Raw genomic sequence first — 23,107 nt, forward strand, 5'->3', positions numbered from 1 at the left:
TTTTCGATTGTCCATTAAGCAGCTCCTCTGGCTCTGCTGACCGTTCCCGTTCCCGTTCCCGTTCCCGTGCCTCTGCCTCTGCCTCTGCTCCTGGTCTGCCTGCTCCTGGTCTGTCTGCTCCAGCTGCTGCTCCTGCTGCTGCAGCTTGCTTTTTGCCCTGCCAAAAGTCATTTTCAAGCAATTGGCCTGGCTGGCAAAGCAAACCCACGCATAGACACTGCGCACGGTGGGTGCCAGCAGCCCATTCACATGCACAATAAATTTTTGCAACAGTCGTCATCCCTCCCTCGCCCTCGTCCACACTCAGATGCTTAGCAAAGACGCGCCCACACAGAGATGCAGGAGGCATGATGCAGATGCAGTCGAGTGCGAAATTGCAAGCAGCAGCAGGAGCACCAATGCACCACCGAACGCTGAAAGTATGCGCCCAACGACAGACCCACCCACACCCACACACACACCCACTGAGAATTGTCATGGCTTTGTGCGGTGGTTGTTGCCAAATGCTTTTTTGAGATACAAAACACACCCACACTCGGGGCAGGGCCACAACAACCAGCAGTCCAACCCATTTGACGCTGTTTTCCGTGTCATTCCACTGACTCGGACTCCGGCTGTCTGTCTGCCGCTGGCATTCCGTTGTTTTTCCCCTTGCCACGTAAATTACAAGTTTTTCCCTTACGTTTGTTGCTGTCTGGTTCTGCTCTCCCTCTTTTCTTTGCTTATTTTTGCAGTTGACGCCGTAATATTTTACACTTAGCCAGAAATAGATTCAGGGGTCAACCGAAAACGGAGCACAAAAAGCAAAAAAGCAAAAAGGAAATAAGAAATGGATTATTGCTGAATGGAAGACAGAAGAATTCAAGAATAATGGGAGTCTTATAGAGCTAAGAAAATTATTCTTCCGAATAAGGTTATTGTTATTAGATTGATTGATATTTAATGGGGGACAACAAAGGAGTTCGGTATCGTTGGCGTGGAGTGCAATTGCTGAAACTAATGTACAAATATCATACCCAACAATTTGAATCTATCTCTATCGTATCTCTTAAAAATAGTTTGGCAAAATAACTAAATATCTCTCGTAGCACTTTAAACATCGGTCACTTCTAATGAGGCTGGCAGGAAACCTTCTATCTTATAACCATCTTTAAATGAGATTATAATGGGGACTGAATTGGCGTGAAAAGAATGATTTTTCACTATGATTTTTCATCAATGCAGCAGTTTAATCCAAAATGGAATTTTCCTCCTAATTCAATACCTTTCTACTTTATCAACGAGCCTTAGTAAATGAATACAATTTGTTTTGATCAAATAAAAGAAACTTTATTTGGCTTCGTTCAATAGTCCTTTCGCACACTTTTAACTCAGGATCACACTTAAGATAACTCTATGGCTAAACAGTTGTACAGTTTTTCAAACCAACACTTTTCGAAATTGATGCGAACAGAACTATGGATTTTCCCAGAAACCGCAGTCCCAATTAGGGATTCCTTAGACCTTTAACGAACCGAGGGAAAGCAATCGTTGGAAGTCTGGCTTAGAGAGTACATGCATGTGATTATGTGACGGTTATTTACACTTGACGTAGGGTTAGCGGGAGCTTCCCCCGCTTCGGGTAGTCCTCTCCCGGTTTTTGACTGTATACATACATACGACTTATGGGGGTATGAAGGATGCAACATTTTGAAAATGTATGGATTTACAGTTACGTACTTAACATAGGTATAGGTATATGTGAGTAGGTATATTCGGTATGCTGAGGACCTCTGCTCTGTATTCGTAATTTGCTATTCGATTCGCTATATATATATATATATATATTATGAGTTCTATAATTGTTTCGGTGATGATCCAAAGGGGTTCGCCGTCTACCGAATTCGATGAACCTGAAACTAAAGCCTCGTTGGCCAGCCCACTCATTGTGGCCTGCCTGAAGTCCATCTCTCCTGCCGTGGCCGGTGACTTGACTCGTACTGTGGCCGACTCATCACCGTTTCGTCTCATCCGCGTTGCAGCGACTGTGCCAGAACAGGTTCCGGTTCACGAAGCCGAAGTGTCGCCAGGCACATAGCCAGATGGCCGGCCACAGAAGTGCAAGCAGCAGGAAGGTGAGCAGCTGATTGCCCTGCATCAGATTCCATTTCCAGTTCCAGTTGACCAGGGCCAGCCGCAGTCCAGCGGCAGAGGAGCCAACATCTGAAAGAGGGAGGAGGGCTATTGGAGATTGGTACAGCCAAAAGATTGAAATCTGGTTGGGGAAAGAGAGAGGAAGAGGGAGATGGAGAGGGGACCCGCTGGTCAAATTAATCTTTGAATTAATTGCTTCTAGCTTAGCGCAGAGCATTAATAAATCGTTGCCATGGCCAACAAAGCCACCACTCCCCCACAAAGCCCCCCCACAGAGGAAACGAGCTAATAAGGTGCCTCGTCTCGTCCTTTTTCGCCAACTTTGATTTAATGCCCCACAGTTTATCATTCTAATGGCGTGCGTGTAAATGTATCGCCTGTGTTATCCCAGTGTGCATTTGTTTCCGTTGAAAAAACAATCAGGCCAAGATTTGTAAGGCCACAAACCGCAGAGCTCCAAAGGGCCCAGTCCCAGTCCATTCCATTCCATTCCATTCCGGCAGGCCAATCCAGTCCAGTCCAGGCCTAGTGCGGCCAGCGGTTCTAGAGCTGCCTGTCATTAGGGCGTGGCCGTTGCTTATCTGAAGGTTCATTTTTAAACAGCGAGAACAACAGAAGCAAAACCTCATTGAATAATGTGCGGAAGTTAATCAAATGAGATATTGATTACCCTCATTGGTTGAACAAACTATTTAGGGACTCTTAAGGTATTATATATTCTGAGAAACATACCAAAAACTCCCCCTCAGTTTGGGTTATATTTAGGTGGAGCATTGTACTAGTCGTAGCTACTTGTACTTACTTTTGTGTGTCAAGAAAAGTTCATTGTGCTCATCCACATCCCCGGGCTGATCGAAGGGGTACATGTTCATGTCCGGGGAGCGACCGGAGGCCAGAATCCTCGGACGATCTTCCTCAAGCATTTTCTCGCTCTCCTGTGCATAGATATCGTGTATACGGGCCGAACACTTAAGCTGTCACATAATAGAAATTAATTAGGCTATATAGTTGGTTTGACTAGATCAGAGCCAACCTTCAAGCGTCCTTTTATAAAGTGATGCACGGTCACCACGAAATTGATTTCAAGAACAGCCGACTCCAGGTGCTCGGCCAGGTGACGCTGGATTTCGTAGATGCGCAAGTAATTGGGCGGCACTTGTATGTCATTGATCCACCAGGTGAGGTTGGCAGCCGGCTTGGAGTAGTCCGAGGAGCAGTTGCCGTTGACAATGTCTCCAAGGCGATAGCGGGAGTGAATCCCAGTTATAATCGGTCGTTGGGTTGGTAGTTCTTTAGTAAAAATAAAATAAATAGAATACGGGGTATTCAAATGGACACATATCGTTCGGGCTTACCCACAACCTCCATGTCGGCAGCCACAATGGAGGTGTCAAAGGTGGGAGCATCGGCAGACACTTCGCACGCAAATTTCCCCGATATAGAGGTGGGGACATTTCGCAGCAGCACATGGCTGGCATTCGATTGAGTTGTCTGTGAAAGAGAGATTATTTTCTTAAACACTTTTCGAATGCTTTAAATTGTATGTACATTTAATGCTGTTCAAAAACTCTAAAAATGTAAGTAAAAAATCATTAAGGAACTGTTTCTGTAAGCTTTAGTGGTGTTTACACATCCAAATCCAAATCTTTATTAAACTAACTATCAGCCTTTTATTGTATTGTTTTGTAGTTGTTTGGTATTATCTTTTGGCTATTCCACGGATCACGGTGATTCTGGTTCAATTCTTACCAAACGGCTCGACCGATTTTTAAGAAATATGAAATATTTTTTAGCTTCCGACACCCTCACCATTAGTTGAAAAAATTTGTGTATTTGTGTGTATGTTGTTTCCATTAATCACTCATTTATTTGAAATTTTTACACTTAGAAAGAAATTAAATAGTAACTAGAACAGGATGGTTCCTCCTATTTTGTCTCCCTCCTAAGTCTCTCGCAAGCAAAACTGCTCACTGCCGCCCATATCGTGGCGTTTCCTATCATCTCTTCTATCAGGTTGCTGGGTGGCAGCTGCCTACTAGCGGCTGGCCAAAAATCGCTCCTAAACTGGTCGGGCCGCCCACAGACAAAGATAGCGTAGAGTTCGACCACACCTATCTGCACAGGTACTGGCTGAAGCAGCCATTTCCTTTGAGAAGCTGTGTGGTATAGAAGTTCACCGCACCGTGCACTCTGTTTATGCAGCCACCGACATCTGGGATGAGACGATGGGTCCTATCTGGTCTATGAGGCCTCCGATGACTAGTGTAGCGTCATCTGATATGGGTTGACAACCACAGCATATCCTAAGCGCGCACAGACGGTGAGTAGACTTGATGCCCCTGGCGTGGAATTCGACTTTAATATCATCCAGCCATACTGCTGCTGCATATGTAATGGCTGAGCGAACGACGCTGGTAAGCAATAGCCTTCTCTCCTACTTCGGCCCCCGGGTGTTCAGCAGCATTCGGAATAGGGCACGGCCCGTGTTTACCTCCTTTTACTGCATAAAGCTCAGGTACTCCCGAAAACAGAGCCTGGTGTCGATCATCACACCCAGTTAACGAATGGTTCGTTTTGACACTATGGTCTGGTCTCAAATCCTGATGTGCTCAGTCTCCACAATAGCTCGAGTACTGGCTAGCACTGCCTACGTTTTGTGAGCAGCTAACTTAAGTCCAGCAGAAAAAAGCCGGCCAGCGATAAGCTGCCGCGTTCATATGCTTGGTAACAACCGCGTTTGTGTGTTTGGCGTGTTTTATGACTGCGAGTAAAAACAGAAGTTTGGTCAAGTGTGTGTGTTACAGTGCACGCCAATACCATTACCCCGTCAAACAACAAATGCAAGAAACATGCAAAATAGTAGATCAGAAAGAAGAGACGAACCAATCACGATAACGAAAATGTGCATGTGAGCATGTCTCAATCACGGTCCACAAGTCCACAAGTACTTACAGAACGACAAGAGCGCCGGAACGTAATCAACTCTCACAGAAAAAATGGCACACAATGCCAACAAGGACATCAAGAGTTTACAATCGCTTTGGGTAAGAGCCAGATATTGAATATATCGCTCATCCGAAAGTGCTGATTGCTGCTATGAACAATGAATGTCCGCAATGTCAAGTGGTCAAATTCAAACATGAGTCATATGGTATGTGTTCAGGAAAAGTGCAACAACCTCAAACTGAGACACCACCACTACTGATGGGCTTGCTCATCGGTACAGATCCAGATTCAAACCCGTTCCATTCGCACATTCAAATAAATTTTTAAGTGCGTTTATTACTACATTACTACATATAAGGCACTATATTCATCTCCGGTTTTTAGTTCCATTTGCGAGTTTATTTTAAACTTCAAAGGAAGAAGAAGTTCCCTAGAAGCATTCAGCATGGGATTTCTGAAAATTGTTTGTATCTTTCTTGAATTGTATTTAAATGTCGTCACAAATACAAATGGAAGACAATTTTGACTCTATGATCTTGAATGCGGAAAACCATTCGGCATAGCTTTTTTAAAAAAAAAAAACGAGGGGAAACGTTGTGAGTTGCTGCTGCGGTCGTCTCTATAATTATGTGCTTTTGATTTTCTCTTGACAGACAGACAAGACAGTATGAATGAATATATATAAACAGTGCCGCTCAACTGAATAGGTTCAACAATTTTCCAAAGTTCCAAAGATATAGCGGTTTATATCTTTTTAACTAACTTACCGATTTATATGAAACAATTTTTTATGCATAGTTTGATTCATTGTTAATAAAGCAAGAAAGTTTGTGGTTTCCAGGACACGTTTTTAGAGCTATTTAATAATTTTTGCCTATTTATTCTAGCTCAACTGAATAGGTTCAGGAATTAAAAAATTCAAAAAGAACATCTTTGGCTGTTTTTAACATACAAAAATAACCATGAAGTATATGTAAGTATTTGGTAGTCCCACCTTGGTTTGATATTACTTCATATATTCGATCTGTTAAGGACTTGTAATAATTTTCTAGAACATTGATCGATATAGTTGCCCAGGATGATTTAATAAGGGTCTCAGTGTCTTGAAATTGTCTTCCGCACTCATAAACTTTTCGAGACAATAAGCCCCAAACGTTTACTATAATATTTAGGTCCGGGGAGTACGGCGGCCAGTCTAGCAATTATCAACTTTTTTACCACTCTAGCAGTATGAATGGCGTTCATAGGAACGGACGGACAGACAGACATGGCTCAATCGACTCGGCTATTGATGCTGATCAACAATATATGTATATACTTTATGGGGTCGGAAACGCTTCCTTCTGGACGTTACACACATCCACTTTCACTACAAATCTAATATACCCCTATACTCATTTTGCGTATCAGGTACAAAAAACATCCGAAGACCATCCTGCTGCCTCCTTGTCTTACCGTTCGTTTTAGGCACTAACTTTTATAGCATTCTACGACTTTGCGGCGATCATTCGTTGTACTTTCCCAACCACCGTCGTTTATTTTAGATGAATTAAAAACAATACGTTTCTAAAATTTTCCTATTTTTTTGTATTCTTTCCAGACCGTTATGTTTACTATAAGACGTTGACTATTATCATATCCTGCTTTGACTCATGTTTATGGTTACAGGTTGCGTTATTTTTAATACCAGAAGTTTCTCGAGATGTTGGGCTATTGTATGTAAGTACATATGTTGATTGGCTGAAGTTCTTTTTAGCAACTAAGCCATAATTAATAAAATTCATTCATTATTATTAACTAAGGTAAGGAAATTAGGCCAATAAGACTAATAAATAAGTTTTAACCTTTGCTCCTTTTATGGACTTAGCGGAGTCTCAGCAATTCATTGTTTCTATTGAGTACAAATATTCCATCGCTTGCTTTTAGCTCACTCACTCACAACATTGAGTATCAGTCTAATTCCTATATTCTCAATCAAGTTAATGTCAATATTATTGTCAATGCAGCTTTCGGATTAAAGTATCTCCGATTCGTTTAGTACCTCTCGTTGTTTACGTTGAAGTTTTGGTGCTGGGTTTTATTTAGAGTCAGTATATTAACCACAATAGTATAAATAATAATAATAATAAACGATATGAAATTAGTGAGCCAAACTCCTGTCCTGATCAGTTTTGTCCGTCCTGATACGTCCACACAGATTCCAATGATTTGGCTAATTTTTCTTCATAACCCCGAGCAATTAATTTGATGCAGATCCACAAAAATCGTCCCGTGCCAGCTCACAGCTATTTGCGTAATACATTTACACGAGTGTTTATATAAGATACGCCTGCCAGCCTTCGACATTAACGTTTTTCCTGCCGGCAGTTTTTTATTTTTTGTATTTATTTCATGCATACTTTTGTCATTCCTCTCCATCGTTTTAAATATCGAAATGTCAGCAAAAGTCAACAATAACTGCACAGACAACGGACAATGGTGCAGAAGCAGAAGCAGCCGCGGCAAATGAAAAGTCAAAATTGTTAATTAAAACTTTTTAACATGCATAAAACAAACATCGATGCACGCACACTATGGGGAGAGGCCCACTGTTTACAGTTCCTGTGAGGCGGGATGGGGTGGGGCCGGTGGCTGCCTTCATCGTTAATGCCGGCAGCGTACAGTTATTTAATGAAATTTACATGGGCAACTCTTTGGCTTTTGCCTCTCTGTCTTCCGCTTTCAATCAACATCATCATCGAGAGAAGCAGACACTTACCTCGACATCGATTTCATTCGTTTTCGTGAATATCTTCCAGGCCGGATTCTCCTTTGGCGTGTAGCGATAGAACTCCCTGCGGCCTCTGTACCACTTCACCGTGTACAGCGTATCGTTCTCGATGTCATAATTGCAGATTAAGAGCGCATTATCGCCGCGCTTAACGGCCGATGGGATGCGAACATTGACATCGCGCAGCCCCACAGTCAGCCCTGCAATGGGAGAAGCAGAAGGAAGATTGGTACAACAGCATGAGCGAGGTGTAAATGAGTTCTTGCTGAGGCAGGACTGGGATTGGGGTGTGGAGCGTGGAGTGTGGAGGGTGGGGCACTGCAAGTTAAGTAAGAGGCGAGAGCATTGTCAGACCGGCTTAAATATGACAAGTTATTGTGGCTTAATTATGATCCCCACGGGATTACAATGGATTTCTGTGCATGGGAACCTCTGACATGTAAGCAGCCGTAGCGTATTCGTAAATTCCGGATTTCCATGGAGGCATGCCATTTTAAGTACACCAAATATACAGAGTTTAAGAGTCGAAAACATTTCATGAGCAAATAAAGAAGCGAAAGCGCCGCGCCGAATATCGTCAGCCGTGCAAAAAGTGGGTCAACAACCATGAAAAAACAGCCAGCGCTGTCGACTCGTACTCTTGCTAACCGAAAATATACATATGTACATAAACTTCCACACATCAAGCCCATGGGTCGAACAGAGACAACCAGAGGAGCTCCACTTAAAAAGCTGATAATAAAGCACACACTGGGTGATCTTCACTCGATTCGACAGCGACCCTGTGGCCCTACGCTGGGCGCCTGTTCGGAATTATAAAAAGCTTCCTAGGAAATTAAAATCGAAAGTGAATTTTGTGGTGGCCCCGCCCCGCTCTCTGAGAGTCACCGTAAATCATAAGGGGGGCCCGTCGGTTTCCAACAGCAAAGACGCCATCAACTATCTAGGAAATTGAGTTGGGGCAAGCGACCAGGAACCCAGAGATCTCTACTACCGGCTGGCCCGAAAGCCAAAGGTTGGTTGGGCAGTGCCCAGGGAGTTCATTGAACCCCCTTGCTAGGCAGAAACAGAAGCAGAAACTGATTTGGTGCCGCTAGCATAAAACAATAGCAGATGACCAACTGAACTCTGATCATTGAGTCATACGAACGTGTTGTTTAGTAGTAAAAACGAGTATACTCGTATGGTTTTATGGTCCATAGCCAAGTCGGATCAGCACGAGAATCCGAGTATTCTAGGATGAGAGTATCTCTGCATGGATTTTTATCTAAAATTGATAGCCATCTTTTCAGACAGATCTGCAGACATACATACTTTAATGACATTCAATACTTGACTTATGTTTTTCAGATAAATATTCTGCCTTTATAAAACTGATTTTCTTTGTACAATGAGAGCGAGGATTGGCCTAGCTCGGGGATCCTATGATCATTGACTGCAAAATTGAGACAGAAAAATGTAAAATAAAACCGGTTTCTAGTTTGAGAGGAGTATACACATGTAGGTTCTGTTGAAACAATTGCCCCATCGACGATCCCCCACTTGGCAGCTGGGGCTCGTCGCTGTCACCGTTGTCGTTGTCGTTGTCGTTGTTGGATTTCAGTTTGTTTCTGGTTAACCTTGAATACTAATTGTTGTTTCACGTCGATTTGAATGGCACTTGGTTGGTTGCCGTGCGCAGCGTACGCGGACGCGTACGCGTTCGTTGTTTTGTATCAGCATAAATATTTCATGCTGCCCCGCCGTCGACGTCGTCATCGTCGTCGTCAGCTCCACGCGGAGCTGAGCGCCGGTTCGAAATAGTACGAAAAAACTAATCACATACGCCGGGCCGGCTCTCTAGCCGGCTGCCTGGCGGCGGGCAGCACAAATTGGCGTAAGCAAAACACTATTTGTTTTGCCGAAAATGAGAATTGTATTGGCCGCCGGTGGCTGTCTGGCGAGAGCAGCGGCTGCCAGGCGACGGGTTTGACTATTTAGAAACCGTTGCTGTTCTATTTTGGCCAGGCCAACAGAAGAGGGCCAGCAACGCCACTGCCACTGCTGCCACTAACTTGGCAGTAATTTTATATCAAGGAAACCTTGAGGTTGTTGTCTGATCGAACTGGAAAACCTTGGAAAACCAGAAGCGCGCTTCACAATGGATACAACAAAAACTGAAGGTACGAGCAGCTAAAGCAACAACAAACGTAGTCGGTATCTGTGTGGAGCCCATAATCAGCAGAAGGGCTTATAGAATGAATGAATTAATGAATATCATATATAAATAAGTCGAGTACTAGTGAATATAATTACTAATAGGATCAAAGCTTGAACTTGTATATATATGTACACATATATAGGATTAAGTATAAATATCTATGTACTTAAATAAAATCCCTATAATTTACAGACAATTAACATACTAAGACCCGCTAAGTGCATCTGCCACACCGGACACATAGTACACACCATTCCACCTATCATTTAAATTCGATGTATTCGTATGAACCGACACAGCCCGACGATTCCATTGTTTAAGTTTTCAGCACCAAGCCAGAAGTAACAACAAAATAAGCGGAACGAAACAAAGGCAACAGCAACAGCAACGGAAAAAAACGAGGTCACAAGAAATGGAGTGGAGTGTGGAGTGGAGTGCATCAGCTGGGTGTTATGCTGGCCTGGTAGCCGCTGCCTGTATATTATCGATCATGTTTTGAAGGCGAGAGTGAAGTCGGCGGCCGACGAACGGATGGACGGACGGACACACAGTTACTCGGATTGTCGTCGAGAGCACAACAGCAGAGCAGTAGAAGCAGAGTGGCGTGGAGTGGAGGGTGCGTCCTACACACTTGTAGATACAGATACAATTTATTTCATACGCACGGCTGTCGACCCCCTCGCTCTGAGTTGGCATTTATCTGGCTGCGGTCGCTGCGCGCCTGTTCCCCGAACAAAGCCAGCTATCGATTTCTACATAAAAAACGAAAGTGAACTCGGTTCGGCCCTGGAGCTCGGATTGTTCGCCCTCGCAGATAGCGCTTCACTTGACCCAGTTTTGGGCCTGATTCGATTTTACTTTTAGCCGAGGGCGAAACCGAGGGCATTCGCCTCGCATTGACCCCGCTCAAGGTTCAACGCTCCGCGGGGACAGCCCTCGGGTCCCAAGGCAATTGGCCGCCAACCGTGTCACGTTCAGGGACCGCCCATGACCCACCTTTGCCGTCGATCGGTGCTCAAAGCACCGATCCACGATAGAAAGAAAAATCAGACCCCTTTTGCGGGTACCAGGCGAACAGCGGCCGCCACCAGCGGATTGCGCTGCCTGCGCTCGCTTTTTCGGCGGTTCGTTGAACTTCTGGGGCTCCAAATTTTGAAGATCGTTGACCGAAAGAGAGAGCCAGCCACTGAGTTGGTGAGAGAGATAGAGGGAAAGAAAGAATGAGACAGCTAGAGAACTGTGAGAGGAGAACGGGCAGCAAGAGCGCGGATGTCAGCGGTGGTAGCTACGTTTCGGAATCGGATTCGGTTTCGGTTCGTAAAACCGAAGTGTGTGAGGGAGAGAGAAGAAAGCTGGCTGTCTCAATTTGTAATGCCCGTCAGACCCCTGTGATGATTTTGATGACATCAGCCTGCTGAACGACGGCTAAATGTTTACAATTAATGTACGAATATGTGAACCAACCACCGACTAGTATATGACTTATTTGGTATAGCACTTAAGTACGTACTCGTACACTAATTGTACATACACAGATACATACATATGTATGTATGTATTTATATTTCATTAACAGTAAATAAAATATGGAACTTATCTCTTGCGAAACCGATCCCATTTATACATAAACGTAAAAAAATCTGAGAGTGTAGAATAATATTACTTTTCTTTGTTTGTTTGTTATTTTTTAGAAGCCTACATAGAGGGGGACTGGAAATGTTTATAAACTTTAGTCCGCCTCCCCACTCAAGTTATAAGACATTAATTTTTTTGTTAAATACGAAATTATAAACTTTTTGTAACAAGCGCCCAGAAAGCGTTTGAAAGTCGTTTGTCGAATGCAATTCACACGCTTCGCTCAAGTGGATAAGTGGATAGGTCGGTTCTCGGGGGGGCTTGGGCTGCCAGCGTGTGACGTATAGCGGTAGATGCTAGGCGCGAAGGCACGAGGGAGGCGACGGGCGGCAAGACCCACAGTTGATAAGTAATGACACACGCGCAGCTGGATCGGAATCGTAGTGGGGGGCGAAGTGCGAGGCGGTTGTTCCGTGGAAATGTTTTGTCATGCCGCTGCTGTTTGGGTTGGGGATTGGGGGCCGATCTTCTAGGGGATCTCTGAAAAGTACTTTCGATTTCGGTTGGCGCTTCCCAATGCTGACCATTTATCCAAAATCCCAGGCGTTCAGTGATCTAGTGGAGGCGGTTATATCTCACTGGTCTCTTCATTTTTGGATAAAAAGTGATTTGTACACGGCCTGCACTTGGAGAAATTAGGGTAAGAGATGTGAAAAACCTTGAATGCAATATTTTGTGTTTTCTCGAGAGTCACCCTTAAACCTCCATTTATGAAAGCTAAATTTCATTCATGGAATATTAAAGTCACAAGATAATTTCTGTCAGTGCTTTTATTGTTTAAACAAATGAGTCTACAGCACGGCGAGGAGTCCCAACGTATCGCATAAATACATTAACCCACTGCCAGAGACAGACGCCAGAGCGATATACGAAGCAAGCAACACACTGGCAAAACACAAATGTACGCGTACTTACATAGATATGTATGTATGTACATATGTATATATTATTTGTATATAGAAATGTATTGTATGTGGGTTTATTCATACACATGTTTGTATGTATGAACATGGGTATCAGGGCCTTCTCTCCATATGACGTACAACAGCTCTCTCTCAAAAGCTGCTCGCCTATTCGAATTAGTACAAAATAATACCGTATTTCCTAGAGTTTTACGGATTTACAGCTACGCCGTAGCAGTGTTCGGTGCGCGACGGATGTACAATCGGAAGAGGGAGGTAAGGGGGCAGCAACAAGAAGGGCAATTTTAGTATGCCACGCTTTCGACTCCTCTGCTCGGGTCGGGGCTTGGGGGGTCTGCAGATCTGCCTCTTATAAATGTTTTTATATTGTTCGTAAAACTTAACAACACCACAGCGTGAAAAAGTTTAAAACATTTTAAATAGTTTGCTAATTGAACAGGCGACCAGCAACGAGCAGCTAACGGTTCACCAACCCAGCGCCCCAAAAAACACAGATCCAACACGATCGCGGCCGTCTGGCCAACAAATCGAATATCACATTTTGGTTTTTGTTGCCTCTCTCTCGGTTTTTTCGGTAAAATATACCCGTCCCGTCACCAAGAGCAGAGCCATCGATGACGGTCTCTGATAAGCGATGAAGGCGGCATCGTAATACCAGCTCATATAGCCCTTATCTCTCGAGCCAAGCTCTCAAATCTCGAAGAAACTGACATTATTTTACTTTAACATCGCAGGGCATGCGGCAGCTCCCTTCGGCCGTTACGATGGTAGTGGGGTTGCGTCTTTGAAAGTGATCTGGTTTCGCTTGGGCCACTTGATTCTTACACGTTAACGTGCAACGTTCATCTTTCTAATCATTTACAATTATATATTACTTATTATATAGACGTATGTATTTAGATATGCTGACCAGGAACATATATACATTCTTAATGGGGTCGGAAACAATTCCTTCTTGGCGTTACACACTTACGTACACTTCCACCACAAACCGAATATATCCATGTAGTCTTTGAGTATTGGGTATACAAATAAATTGCTGCATTTTTTTTATTTCTCGATAGTATATTAATAGGTTATATCAATATTCGAAAGCCACAAAATATACGAGTCTCATTATTATAACTAATAGAAAAAAAAATAAAAACATGTATAGGTATATTGCATTTAATGTTTTTCAATTTCGTTCTTTAGACAACTAATGTCGATGCACATTATCAACCTAAAGCTCTGAAACTGCGACGCCAAATTACGCAGACAGAACCGAATGAGCTGATAGACAGACGATCAAGTAAAAATCAACATGTTCGGCTGATAAGTATTGAAAAGAATCAAAGTACTTGTATACTGTGTACATTCAAAATACTATTTGAAAATAATCTTTTTAAAGACGAAATATAGAGTGTTTTGGGAATTTTTTTCATCAAGAAGGTTGATTTTCGTTCGTCTCGTCCTCGGACAGTTCCCGCTGAATCCATTCCAAATAATGAGGAATATTAGCAAAAAGAGCAGGCCGATTATCCAAGCTCCAGTCCCTGCTTGAAAGAGACACTCCTGACAGAACCGAGTGTTTACTGGATCCATTGACACAAAAGAGCCCTGAGCCACTATTTAGAGGGCTAAGCTCGTTGGACACATCTATCGCACAGAAGACGTCGGGTTCCAGGGTCCTGTTGCCCAGGAGATCGTATTCACTTTCGCAATCCTCTCGAGGCAGGACGACGTTCTTTCTGAACCAGAGTATATCTGACTGGCTGGTGTAGGTGTCGGTGTCGGAGGGCTGACTCCAGCCTATAGTCTTGCAGTCGATTTCGGTGAACACCGCATCTGGCTGAGGCAGGCAGATTGCCTGTATGCTCGGCGGATTGAAGAAGGGCGTGCTCAAAAAGAGAATGGCGATATTATCCCGAACTGCAATATCAATCACAGAGCGATTGAGCTTAGAATACTTCTCCCCCGAACGTCGGAGGTCCCATGCGCCGGCATACACTTGAAGTTCATTCTGCGGTATGTCCCTCACTGAATCCTTAGACGTTAGGACAATATCCAATCGAATCAGACTGCCGGCAGCAATAAATTGGCCGTTGTGGAAGATGGCTGTCATCCAGGGGAAGGCGCCGTATTGCGATTGATAAGTCGAATTAAGGGTTCCATCTTTAGGTACAATACCACTCGCAGACTTACCGCATTGGTTTGAATGGGTGAGATCGATGAATTGTTCCTGAGGATGCATAAACAGTTGAGTTTCAAAACTACCAGCTCACTTAGTCCTTACCTCGGGTTTTGACGTTGAGGCTTCTTTTAAGGTGGGTGGCATTGTATTAAATGAAATCTCATCGTTATTTTCGTCGATAGGAGGGTCAGGATCATCATGGCCTTCGAACGACGTGGGCAAACCGACGGCACATAGCACAAGTATAGAAAGCAATAGCCATCCAAAAAGCAAGCCCAAAAATCTCTTTAGAGAGCTCATTTATAAATTTGATGTAATCTTAGAACCTTCGCAAGGGGACGCTACTCTTCGGGCTGGACGCTGACTGAGTACTGAGCTCGATGAGCGCTTTATCAGCAGGGTACTACATAATAACATTTTATACGAAAACGAAAACGATCAGGTTATGCGACAGCATAGCAAGGAGTTTCAAACTGGTTCTGGTTCCAGTTGGATGGATGCAAAGTAGCTTAATTGATCAGCCTTTCTGGGTTCTGCAAAAATAAATGTAAGTTTTTTGAAGTGTTTTCGCTCGAATTTCGCATGAATCAGTTGCAGTCGTGTGGGTGTGTGCAATGCAGCAAAAACCCAGCTTGATGATCTCAGTTTTTGGATGAAATTAAGATCGCTGCATGTCGCATACTTAGCTTTCATGAGGGTACTACAGATCTACTGTCTATTAAGTAGAGGACGTTTTTAACGATCGGAGACTTGTTTACCCAGATGGGTACCTCGTTCCCTCGTGCTAAAAATATCTGAGCACTTTCGTCTTGAGATTGTGCGGATTTCTGGATTTCTTATGCTTCGTACTAACGCAAAATGCGTCCCAGCAAGTCGATGGTCATGACTATGCCCAGTGTCTTGCTCATTTTAAATTATTCTGTGTACTTCAATGCCAGATGTCTACATCCACAACTTCAGAAATACTGACTACGGCACTCATGCTTCATTATAAATCATTATAAATATACTCTTTGGCCGATGAAATGATACTCTTACAGATCGGTCGTGCCTACGTTGCAACAAGTTGTTTCCATCGGTAAGCCCGCAAACGGTGTCGTCTTAAACTCTGGGTGTTGAAAAGAGAACTGTCTCCCAATAATGTGTAAAATATTTTTGTATCTTTAATGAAAAAGGGTTATGACCATATGAATACCTAATAAGGTCATTAATGCATCCCACTCTGGATAATTATGATACTTTTGCAAGGGTACCATGATTTTCAGTATCTCCCGGTGCTTGGATCGGCTTAAGCGATAACTGAGGTTGCTGCCTTCAGGCTAGATGCGAGCCATTCCCCTGGCAATCAAGCGTTTGGGCTTTACTCAGAGCTGATTACGGTTGCATACTCGAAAGAGTATGTGTGTGACATCCATGACCCTTTCCATAATTTCCGAGTGCGAGGCGAGGTTGGGTTGAAAAATCACGTGTAAGCTCACCGGGCTACGGGCCTGTCAACAGAGGTGAGAGACGCCCCAGCTGGCGCCCGTACCAGTGCCTGTGACCAAGCCCCGCCCATGCTCGAGGGCTACTTTCAGGTCAGGTGTCTCGGGTGTGTGGCTGGTGTGGGGGCGGGTTACTCGGTTGGCTGCCTGTTGCACTTTTTGCACATAATCATGTCACATAAACGGACGACAGCCCAGGATATGAACAACGAGGTCCTCTCTCCTTCGCATCCTGGCGACATGTGATGCTTGGCTTTAGATGGCCTCGGAAAGGCTGGTGGTGGCGGGGGAGTGTGCTGTGGACCTTCCAACTTATTTCCCGGCATTTTCTTTTTCCCTCTTGCCTCGCTCAACTTTTCACTTTATGTTTATGTTGTGTGTTGTGGGCTGTGACGTTGGCCACTGACATTTTACTCTGGCTCCTGCTGCTGCTCCTGTCGCTTGTCTCGTACTTTTCACAAACGGATGTGACCGTCGACGACCAGGACGAGAACGAGGACGAGCATGAGGACGAGAACGAGGATGCCGGACCGGTGGCACCTGAACACGATGGGTGTTAAAATAATAGGCACCGAACATATTGACTTTTAAAATAAGCATTATGGCGGTAAATTTTTATGAAACCCTCCTTCTGTCAGGGCCGTGTTTCCTCCTTTTGCTTTCCACTCTGTCCGACACTTTGCCTTTGCTCGACTTATTTTCTCAGGGTTTTTTTCTACTTGATTTTTTCTGTTGCTGGTGGCCCGACAGCTGAGTGATTTATATATATTGTTTAATATTATTATGGCTGGCAGGTGGCCATTCGGCTTTGCTTTGCCCCGTTCCGCCCGACGGATGTGCAAAATGCGAAAAATTGAGCACATTACATGCACTCTCCGTATCCCGTATCTGACTCGGTTCTGGCTCCATGTCTGTGTCTGTGTCCATGTCCATGTCCATGTCCATGTTCGGGTAAATGTCCATGTGGTTGGCAATAATTGTTTAAGTGTGTGGTTGGCTGGAACGATGGTAGTGATGGAGTGATGGCTGAAACAAGAAACAGCTTCCGGGTCCGTGAAGACTTTGTTGCCGCTGTCAGCCTCGAGAGGATTCGGATCGTAAGCCTCCAGAGCAGTTAATGGTAATGGCAATTATCCAGCGAAGCTTTATGGGTTAATGAAAGAGGACCTGATTAATGTCCAAGAGGTAAGCAGATGATAATTTTGATGGCGGATTGTCCGGTCTGAAAAAATGATCTAACCGGAAAGGACTGGCAGTGCGCAAGGAGGAAGATTTGAGCCAAGAAGAATTTATTTCTTTTGGTGACTTAACTTAATTTTCACCCTAAAATTATAGGATACTCCATACTCAAGATATCTGCTACTTAACGAATTTCCAGGGAATTTGGAGTTTACAAAAAAAAATTTAAAATAAATGGGTAATTTTTTATTTAAGGTAGCTATTCGATCGCGACTTGTTTTTGTGGATCGGTAGATAGAAAGCTGGAGCGTAGAATCGCTGAGAACACCTAATATGGCGCCTAAAAGAAATCAGATTTATCTGATCTGATCTGACGTTTAAGCTGTGGGAAAATAGGTTATTCAATATATACTGTTGGGTTACGCAGCCCAATGCATCCAACATTCATAGATTATAGCCAGTGGTGCAGAAGTAAAGTAAATCGTTATAATTGCTTGTTGCTTGCGTTGCCCACTGTACCACACTGCGACCTACATACATACATATATGTGTACACACATACATATGCTCCCCTACGTAAGCAGCCTATGCAGTCGTTCCCTCGCGTCTTTCTTTCTTTCGCCTTCTCTACCGCTCTCTCAATATGTCATGCTGTCGCTTGCATTAGGGCAGGGGAAATTCATCCGCCTGTCCCTGATTTTAGTCTTGATCTAGCAGTCACTTCTTGCACCTCGTCTATCGTCTTAGAATAGATTTTCAGTCCGACAAAGTCTTGAAGCGACCCCCACGTCTTCAGTAGACACCATCTTGAATCGATCTAATCCTCTATCGCTAATAACTCTATTTCTTACCCCACAATAAACTTCGCATACGCTGCTGAATAAGCTCAGTAGTTCAACATGTACAGACATATGCACATGCATACCAATGGTATTAAAAATAATCGCTTGTAATTCGTTTCAACAAGTTGGCTGCCACTTAGTTTATTTTTTTAGACTGATAGACCTGCATATTTCCATCTTAAGCTAAATGTAAAGTTGTTTGCTGATGATTAATTCGTGTACGGTTTTAAAATGGCAATTAAAATAACCCATTCTGTAGAAAATGAATATTGAATTTAATTAAATGAAGGGTCAATGCGGAAAAAGTTTATTAATGCATTTTCTGAATCGGTGAAAATGTTTAAGGGGTAATCAAAAAATAAATAAATAAATGTGCACACAAATTAATTTCGATTTTACGCAACTTCTGTGGGGGGGTGGAACCCGCTTTTTTCTTTGCTCGGCTGATTGATTGCATTTTAAATGTGTTTTTGTTGCAGCTGCCATGGCTATTGGCTGGCTACCCACGCCCCTCACCGCCTTCACCCCTTCAACGAGTGCATATATCCACCTGTATACGGGAATTTGTACTGTCCCGCCTAAAAGTCTGCAATCCTTTTCAACTTTATTCCCGCACTGCCAGTGGAAGTTGTTAAAATGCATATTCTGTATCCATGTGCAGATGATTATATAGCCCGTGGTAATTACTGCTTGAAAAAATGCTGATGGGTAGGTAGAACGCGCAGGATAAATAAAACAGTCAGTTGGGGGCTTAGTCCTTGGATCGAGATGTGTTGTGCAATCGAATGGGTATATAATGTGCATAAGCGGATATACAATGAATTCCAGCCATTAATAGTGTAAATAAATCAGCCGAAGAGCGGCCAAACAATCCATTATTAATTTCCCCGGATCTGGGACAACTATTCCGTGTATTTTTTTTTCCACGAACACTTACCAAAGCGCTAATCAAATAATTGGGCACACAAATTAAAACATTTGAATAATTCAACCATGATAAGGCAAGGCATTACACCGCCTATTTCCGACCTAAGCGGAAGTACCGCCCCCCGTCAGGCGTCAAAGCGGATTTGAAATTTAATTGAGGCGGCTTTTGTGTTGTCAATTAGAAACGGGAGAATGGAAATTGGGGAAAATCGCAAAGTATGCTGCGCCTTTTTAGTCTGGTCTCCGCCTTGAAGTTGTGGAAATTGTGGTGAATAGTAACTATAACTAGTATTTGCACGTAATTAGCATGTAAATAATACACATTTTGCGATGGTAACCACACCATCGATACACTCCGCAGATCGAGTCGGACCCACTTTTGGAATGGTTGTGAGAGAGAGAAGTTCGAGCCAAAGAATAATCAATAAAAATACTTAGAACTACCGGGATTGTGTTTTGCATACGGTATCCTCGCACCGCAAAATCACTCACATCGCGTTTTTTGGACGACCTACAAAATCAAATTCGAAAATGAAGTTCAAGTATCAAATGAAACCGAAACCACTCAAATACATTAAACACGCTCTTCGGCAATTGGCACACGGTGAGTAATGAGACGGTACTCGGCCCACCCCATTTCAGTCACTCACTCACGGAACTCCACCACAGCTCTTGGCAAGGCCCTGTTATATTTGGGCACTCCCCCCCTGTGCCCGGTCCATCAGAGCGGCGTTTTAACCCAACTCCACTGCCAATACCTGGGCTGCTGTCCGTTGTGCAATCTGTGCGGGTTCTCAGACTTCGCAGAGACATGTACGAGACCATCTTGCTTGTGCTCCGGCGGCCCTACCGATTCGTCTGCCCCACGGAACTATTTTTCGACAGCTTCTGGACCGAGATATAGTGAGATGGCATAGCATGACAACTAAATAAATTGATTAATGGTGGCGGAGTAAAAGGATCGCTCGTTTTCTTCTTGGCCTCGGTTGCCTGGGAGATGCTCGGCTCAATTCGCACATAATTTTCGCATAAATTGTCAAATAATTTAAGGCCCCTAGTTGAGGGTTGAGGAGTCAAGGTAACCTAGCCCTAAACCCCCGCGACACTCGACAGCAAAGCGAGCATCAAATGAAATTTATGGCTCCGGCTTAGGTTCAAGTGGAGGAAAGTGGAAAGTGAAGAGTGGGAAGTGGGAGGCAATGCGAACACGAGTATGATTATGGAAGGGGTAGGGCTTACTTTCTGGCAATCGAGTGTCGTTGAAATGCTGGTAATTGCGTATTAAAATTATACACCAGAGACCATTTGTTTAATGAAATGTAGCAATGTCTGTAAGCTAATTAGGTTGTCGCTCCTGTCGCATCACATTTATGCAAAGTAATTGAAGAACTACACGGAGAGCACGAGCACCCGCGGGGACTGAGTACAGGGACTGACTAGTTCTACGTAATCAGAGCAATGATGAGGTAACTCTGAGTAAGATTCTAATTTTCTGCCTGAGAAGATAAGGTAAATAGATGTCAGATCTCCAATCAGTGCATATCCGAGGCTAGTTGTTCGGGGACTTGTCACCTTCCATTGAGCATCCTGCTTTACAATTCAAATATAGTTTCAGTGACCTCTCTTTGACCTGACCCAGTCCAGGCATTTCAATAAGCCGTGCCGCTCCATGCTCCCTCCTGCCTCCGTCCTACTAGCGACTAAATCAAAAGACCAACAACGTCCGATCCGGCAATCGTCAATCGTCTGCCTCAAAGGCAATTTGTTTTGCTTGTAGCATGTAGCAGTCCGGCTCTCCACCTACGTACACACATACAGACCCGGACCGTATGCCCGGATCCGGCTAGGCAGCCTTGACATGTTTTCCGTCTTGCCTGCTTTTGTTTCTGTTCTTTCTTTTTCTGCGCCGCCCAAGCAGTTGACACAATTTGACTTTTGGCATTCGAACGTTGAACAACGGCCTGAACTTTTGAACTAATCTATTTGTGTTTGCTTAACTTTGTAGCGATAAAGTTGAGATTGTGTCCTCTCCCCAGACAGGTGGGAAGTGTGAGGGATGGGGATGTCTGTGGAGACCAAGCCCCACCCTTTGCCCCCGCTGATGACATCTTCAAGTGGATTATGGGTTACTCTGCCCAATTCTTTGGAATTTGGAATCGGTTCTACGCACATCTAGCCCCCATCTGATAATCCCAATTGCATTGACGAAAAGGAATTGCTTTCTGAAGCCTTTGCCAATTATGAGGCTATTTGAGTCCACTCCGCTTAACTGTCATTAATACCGCAAATTAGCCAAGAACCAACCACCACCAGCCCGCATCGACCACCCCATCCAAGCACAACTAATAACTTCTACTTGCGTAAACAGCCCGTAAACCAATTTCTCCCGGCTGTGCTTTCATTAGCGCTGCCTGAATGGCCATGCTTTCCGCCCCTCACAGATTCGGCCTTGGTTCTGATTAAACGCTTATTGGGCTCTCTCTGGGTGTGTTTATGTGTGAGGTGGTGGCCCTCTTGGGGGAGGGCTCTAATTCCTGGCGAGTTAAAGCCGCTGCTCCACTGATTGCCAGATTTGTTAATTATGCACGTTATAATTAATGTTCGCCGTGCCGAGTCCATTTCTCTATCCTCGTCCCTCGTCCCCCCCTCACACTTCTCCAGCTAATTGTCAATAAATTTGCCCGCTCAAAATATCATTTTCAACCTCTCTGCATCCCATCGCATCCCATCCCTCCTGCTCATCCCATGCGTCCGGTTCGGGCTGTCATGCTGGCTGTCAGTTGTGCTTAATGCTTAAATGAAATCTAATCACGTTCTAATTTCAGTTAAGTATGACAGCAAATTGTGCGACCCGCCCTTGGCCGAGACCTTCCCCCTGCCCTCGGTCCAGCCCGCTTCCGTTTGTCGTCAACTTGTATTTCATTTCCGACATTTACGGTGGCCACTCCCCGCTCTGTATTATTCTTTCTGGCCAACTTGGCCGCGTGCCAGTCGGACAAATTTGCATTCATTGAACACGCGATGGACATGCTGCTGTGCGAGTCATGGGGGAAAGTGTTGAGACCATCAAAACGAAAGGATATTTCAAGTCCTTTGCAGAATATTAAAGCTGTGTAAAAGCTTTGAGCTATGAAGGTCGATATTTGCGATATTATAGATCACTTGGGAAAAGTATCAAACATCGAAAGCGTTTAGAGTATAAGGATCAATTATGAAAAGGTTCAGAGGATGGCAACCTGGAATTAAACGCTGATTTAATAGTATTCGAAATTTCACTGATTTTGAGTTGAACTTTCCCCCGTTGCAACACAAAAAAGTTCCATCAAAATGTGCATCTCTCATGGCTTGTCTCATTGCAGGTTTCATAACTTCACTTTGAGAGTTGCGCCGAAGGGGGTTGGGAAAACTATTTCGTTTTCAAATTAGCAAACGGTTTTCCCTTCCAAAAATCGAGTTAATTAGCGCGCAACAACAAGCAGCAACAGCAACAACCCGGCACGGGGTGGAACAACAGCAGCAGCAGCAGCAGCACCATCATCGTCATCATCCCCACGATCCTCATCTCCGTTGTCGACGTCATAGTCAGATGCGCGCAGGAGGCGGCAGTTGCAAAACTTTGCTCTTTTTTGTTGGTGCAAAATAGTTGAAAAACTACTCGACGGGTGCCACGCCCCGCAGCAGTCGACCCGACCGACCACCAGACCCTTCCCTGACAACCAGGCACCCAAAAGTATGCAATGCGAAAATGTTCGTGAATTAAGCAATTAGCAAAGTCGGGGGGAAAAAGTCGGCGAAAAAGGCAGCAGCGGAGAAAAATAAGAACAAAATTACGAATTAACAGGAATCTGTCCTTGTCCCTGTCCGTCCGTCTACATCGGTGATGTTGTGGGTGCAC

General features: G+C 44.1%; 3 protein-coding genes across 6 annotated transcripts in view; 1 reads left to right on the forward strand and 2 right to left on the reverse strand.

Moving 5' to 3' along the window:
* Positions 1 to 1,313: 1,313 nt before the first annotated feature.
* Positions 1,314 to 23,107, reverse strand: part of LOC108163992 — a 70,520-nt gene continuing 48,726 nt past the window's right edge. Inside the window, exons 3-7 of the mRNA XM_017299561.2 lie at positions 7,838 to 8,049; positions 3,489 to 3,624; positions 3,167 to 3,423; positions 2,936 to 3,107; positions 1,314 to 2,202 (exon numbers count right to left, since the gene is read on the reverse strand). Of these exons, the coding sequence (XP_017155050.1) occupies positions 1,994 to 2,202; positions 2,936 to 3,107; positions 3,167 to 3,423; positions 3,489 to 3,624; positions 7,838 to 8,049 (986 nt within the window). The 3' untranslated portion in view covers positions 1,314 to 1,993. The remainder of the gene's footprint in view (positions 2,203 to 2,935; positions 3,108 to 3,166; positions 3,424 to 3,488; positions 3,625 to 7,837; positions 8,050 to 23,107) is intronic.
* On the reverse strand, positions 13,759 to 15,156 carry LOC108163993 (phenoloxidase-activating factor 2-like). Of its 2 annotated transcripts, XM_017299563.2 has the most exons (3): positions 14,883 to 15,156; positions 14,792 to 14,828; positions 13,759 to 14,704 (listed from the first exon to the last, which is right to left on the reverse strand). In XM_017299563.2, exons 1-3 carry the CDS (start codon positions 15,078 to 15,080, stop codon positions 14,031 to 14,033), a joined length of 909 nt encoding a protein of 302 aa, XP_017155052.1. In that variant the 5' UTR covers positions 15,081 to 15,156; the 3' UTR covers positions 13,759 to 14,030. The 2 variants fall into 2 exon arrangements, with proteins under 2 accessions (XP_017155052.1, XP_017155051.1); XM_017299562.2 differs by having other exon boundaries at positions 13,759 to 14,828; positions 14,883 to 15,154.
* Positions 19,399 to 20,170, forward strand: LOC108163994. 3 transcript variants are annotated; one of them, XM_017299565.2, is made up of 3 exons: positions 19,399 to 19,480; positions 19,574 to 19,816; positions 19,882 to 20,170. In XM_017299565.2, the coding sequence occupies exons 2-3, from the start codon at positions 19,744 to 19,746 to the stop codon at positions 20,127 to 20,129; spliced, it is 321 nt and encodes a 106-aa protein (XP_017155054.1). In that variant the 5' UTR covers positions 19,399 to 19,480; positions 19,574 to 19,743; the 3' UTR covers positions 20,130 to 20,170. The 3 variants fall into 3 exon arrangements, with proteins under 3 accessions (XP_017155054.1, XP_017155055.1, XP_017155053.1); XM_017299566.2 differs by having other exon boundaries at positions 19,429 to 19,487; XM_017299564.1 differs by having other exon boundaries at positions 19,466 to 19,816.

Source organism: Drosophila miranda, chromosome 4 (assembly GCF_003369915.1).
Source record: "Drosophila miranda strain MSH22 chromosome 4, D.miranda_PacBio2.1, whole genome shotgun sequence".
Lineage (NCBI taxonomy): Eukaryota > Metazoa > Arthropoda > Insecta > Diptera > Drosophilidae > Drosophila > Drosophila miranda.